Here is a 3,599-nt window from a genome sequence, read left to right on the forward strand (position 1 = left end):
CCCTGTGTCTCTGTGAGCTCTCTATCTGTGGAAACGACCCCTGTGTCTCTGTGAGCTCTCTATCTGTGGAAACGACCCCTGTGTCTCTGTGAGCTCTCTATCTGTGGAAACGACCCCTGTGTCTCTGTGAGCTCTCTATCTGTGGAAACGACCCCTGTGTCTCTGTGAGCTCTCTATCTGTGGAAACGACCCCTGTGTCTGTGAGCTCTCTATCTGTGTGGTGTTGTAGAAAGTTCTGCCAGGGAAGTGCGTCGGATTCCCGGGTCAAGTTCTGTTTCCGGGAACCATCTGTGTTTTTGTAACAGGAGACGGGGTTTGGGAGGAAGGCTCTTCCGCTCGTCTCTTCTCCTCCTCTCCTCTCTGATCCTCCTTTCTTCTCTCTTCTCTCCCTTCTATCTTCTCTCTCCTCTCCCCTCTCTTCTCTCTTCTCTTCTCCCTTCTCTCCCCTCCCCTCTCTTCTCTCCCCTCCCCTCTCTTCTCTCTCCTCCGTTCTCTTCTCCCTTCTATCCCCTTCACTCTCATCTCATTCATCATTAACACACTCACCAGATTTCAAGTGTTATTAATCATTCAATGAGGACGTGTCTGAGGTCAATACAGAACACACAGAGGACAGGAGAGGAGAGGAGAGGAGATGAGAGGAAGAGAGAGGAGAGGAGAGGAGAGGAGAGGAGAGGAGAGGAGATGAGAGGAAGAGAGAGGAGATGAGAGGAAGAGAGAGGAGAGGAGAGGAGAGGAGAGGAGAGGAGAGGAGAGGAGAGGAGAGGAGAGGAGAGGGAGAGGAGAGGAGAGGAGAGGAGAGGGAGAGGAGAGGAGAGGGAGAGGAGAGGAGAGGAGAGGAGAGGAGAGGAGAGGAGAGGAGAGGAGAGGAGAGGGAGAGGAGAGGAGAGGGAGAGGAGAGGAGAGGAGAGGAGAGGAGAGGAGAGGAGAGGAGAGGAGAGGAGAGGAAGAGGCGTTTGATAGTGTAGGAGTTGACAGATGGACTGTAGATCCTGTATGTCAGAGACAGCGTGTGGTGGATAGCGTGTAGCGTGTAGCGTGTGCTCTCAGTATAGATGATCCTGTATGTCAGAGACAGCGTGTGGTGGATAGCGTGTAGCGTGTAGCGTGTAGCGTGTGCTCTCAGTATAGATGATCCTGTATGTCAGAGACAGCGTGTGGTGGATAGCGTGTAGCGTGTAGCGTGTAGCGTGTAGCGTGTGCTCTCAGTATAGATGATCCTGTATGTTTCCGGTTTAGTTCAGTTTACAGGGAGCTCAACACACATCCCTCTTTCTCTCTCCTCCAGGCACATCTCCATTTCAATCAGATAGCAGACGCTCCGATAGAGAGACAGGAAGCAGGAAGCAGAGAATAGTAGTGTTGTTACTATCTCCAGATACATTCAGACGCTCCGATAGAGAGACAGGAACAGGAAGCAGAGAATAGTGGTGTTGTTACTATCTCCAGATACATTCAGACGCTCTGATAGAGAGACAGGAACAGGAAGCAGAGAATAGTGGTGTTGTTACTATCTCCAGATACATTCAGACGCTCTGATAGAGAGACAGGAAGCAGGAAGCAGAGAATAGTAGTGTTGTTACTATCTCCAGATACATTCAGACGCTCCGATAGAGAGACAGGAAGCAGGAAGCAGAGAATAGTGGTGTTGTTACTATCTCCAGATACATTCAGACGCTCTGATAGAGAGACAGGAACAGGAAGCAGATAATAGTGGTGGTGTTACTATCTCCAGATACATTCAGACGCTCCGATAGAGAGACAGGAAGCAGATAATAGTGGTGGTGTTACTATCTCCAGATACATTCAGACGCTCTGATAGAAAGACAGGAAGCAGATAATAGTGGTGGTGTTACTATCTCCAGATACATTCAGACGCTCCGATAGAGAGACAGGAAGCAGGAAGCAGAGGATAGTGGTGCTGTTACTATCTCCAGATAAGTGCCTTGCTCGAGGGCACGTCGACAGATTTTTCACCTAGTCGTCTCTGGGATTCAAACTGACCCAACGCTCTCTTAACCACTTAACCTGCCACCCGAGTACTAAAACTCTGTACTTTTACAGATCTATCAAACTTTAAAACTCTCCTCTCTCTCTCTCCTCCAGGAGGTGAGGGTAGGGGACGACCATTCTCTGGTTAACTGTCCTCTCTCTCTCTCCTCCAGGAGGTGAGGGTAGGGGACGACCATTCTCTGGTTAACTGTCCTCTCTCTCTCTCCTCCAGGAGGTGAGGGTAGGGGACGACCATTCTCTGGTTAACTGTCCTCTCTCTCTCTCCTCCAGGAGGTGAGGGTAGGGGACGACCATTCTCTGGTTAACTGTCCTCTCCTCTCTCTCCTCCAGGAGGTGAGGGTAGGGGACGACCATTCTCTGGTTAACTGTCCTCTCTCTCTCTCCTCCAGGAGGTGATTGTAGGGGACGACCATTCTCTGGTTAACTGTCCTCTCTCTCTCTCCTCCAGGAGGTGAGGGTAGGGGCCTACCATTCTCTGGTTAACTGTCCTCTCCTCTCTCTCCTCCAGGAGGTGAGGGTAGGGGACGACCATTCTCTGGTTAACTGTCCTCTCTCTCTCTCCTCCAGGAGGTGAGGGTAGGGGACGACCATTCTCTGGTTAACTGTCCTCTCTCTCTCTCCTCCAGGAGGTGAGGGTAGGGGACGACCATTCTCTGGTTAACTGTCCTCTCTCTCTCTCCTCCAGGAGGTGAGGGTAGGGGACTACCATTCTCTGGTTAACTGTCCTCTCCTCTCTCTCCTCCAGGAGGTGAGGGTAGGGGACGACCATTCTCTGGTTAACTGTCCTCTCCTCTCTCCTCCAGAGATGGTAACGGTACTAAACAATACAAGGTGAGGGTAGGGGACTACCATTCTCTGGTTCCCGAGGAGTTTGAGAGGGAGTACGCCGTCGATCAGATCGTCCTGCACCCTAGCTACCGTTCCCACAGCAACGACTACGACCTGGCCTTGGTGCGTCTGTCGCCGGGAGCGGCGGGGAAGGGCCGCGGTCGATGCGTGGAGTTCAGTCGGCACGTCCTGCCCGCCTGTCTGCCGCTACGCAAGGAGAGAGTCCTGAAACTGGCTTCCAACTGTCACATCACAGGCTGGGGGGACACAGGTGAGAGGGGGGAGGGTGGATGTGTGATTCACTGCTATTCCTCTGACACACACAGAGAGAGAGACACACACACAGAGAGAGACACAGAGAGAGACACACAGAGAGACACAGAGAGAGACACACAGAGAGACACAGAGAGAGAGACACACAGAGAGACAGAGAGAGAGAGAGAGACAGAGACAGAGAGAGAGACACAGAGAGAGAGGGAGAGAGAGAGAGAGACACAGAGAGAGAGAGACACAGAGAGAGAGAGAGAGAGAGAGAGAGAGAGAGAGAGACAGACAGACAGACAGACAGACAGACAGACAGACAGACAGACAGACAGACAGACAGACAGACAGACAGACAGACAGACAGACAGACAGACAGACAGACAGACAGACATCGTGGGACCAGTGTGAATGTTAATTGTCTCTCTGATTAAAGGACCAGTGTGAATGTTAATTGTCTCTCTGATTAAAGCACCAGTGTGAATGTTAATTGTCTC

General features: G+C 51.5%; 1 protein-coding gene across 1 annotated transcript in view; it reads left to right on the plus strand.

The window, feature by feature from the left end:
- Nucleotides 1-229: 229 nt before the first annotated feature.
- Nucleotides 230-3,599, plus strand: part of LOC106596818 (neurotrypsin) — a gene marked incomplete at its 5' end in the record, with an annotated part of 4,668 nt that continues 1,298 nt past the window's right edge. The window contains 9 exons of the mRNA XM_045712640.1: nt 230-290; nt 2,107-2,109; nt 2,225-2,227; nt 2,344-2,346; nt 2,462-2,464; nt 2,522-2,524; nt 2,640-2,642; nt 2,759-2,761; nt 2,806-3,112. Of these exons, the coding sequence (XP_045568596.1) occupies nt 230-290; nt 2,107-2,109; nt 2,225-2,227; nt 2,344-2,346; nt 2,462-2,464; nt 2,522-2,524; nt 2,640-2,642; nt 2,759-2,761; nt 2,806-3,112 (389 nt within the window). The remainder of the gene's footprint in view (nt 291-2,106; nt 2,110-2,224; nt 2,228-2,343; nt 2,347-2,461; nt 2,465-2,521; nt 2,525-2,639; nt 2,643-2,758; nt 2,762-2,805; nt 3,113-3,599) is intronic.

Source organism: Salmo salar, unplaced genomic scaffold (assembly GCF_905237065.1).
Source record: "Salmo salar unplaced genomic scaffold, Ssal_v3.1, whole genome shotgun sequence".
Classification (NCBI taxonomy): Eukaryota; Metazoa; Chordata; class Actinopteri; order Salmoniformes; family Salmonidae; genus Salmo; species Salmo salar.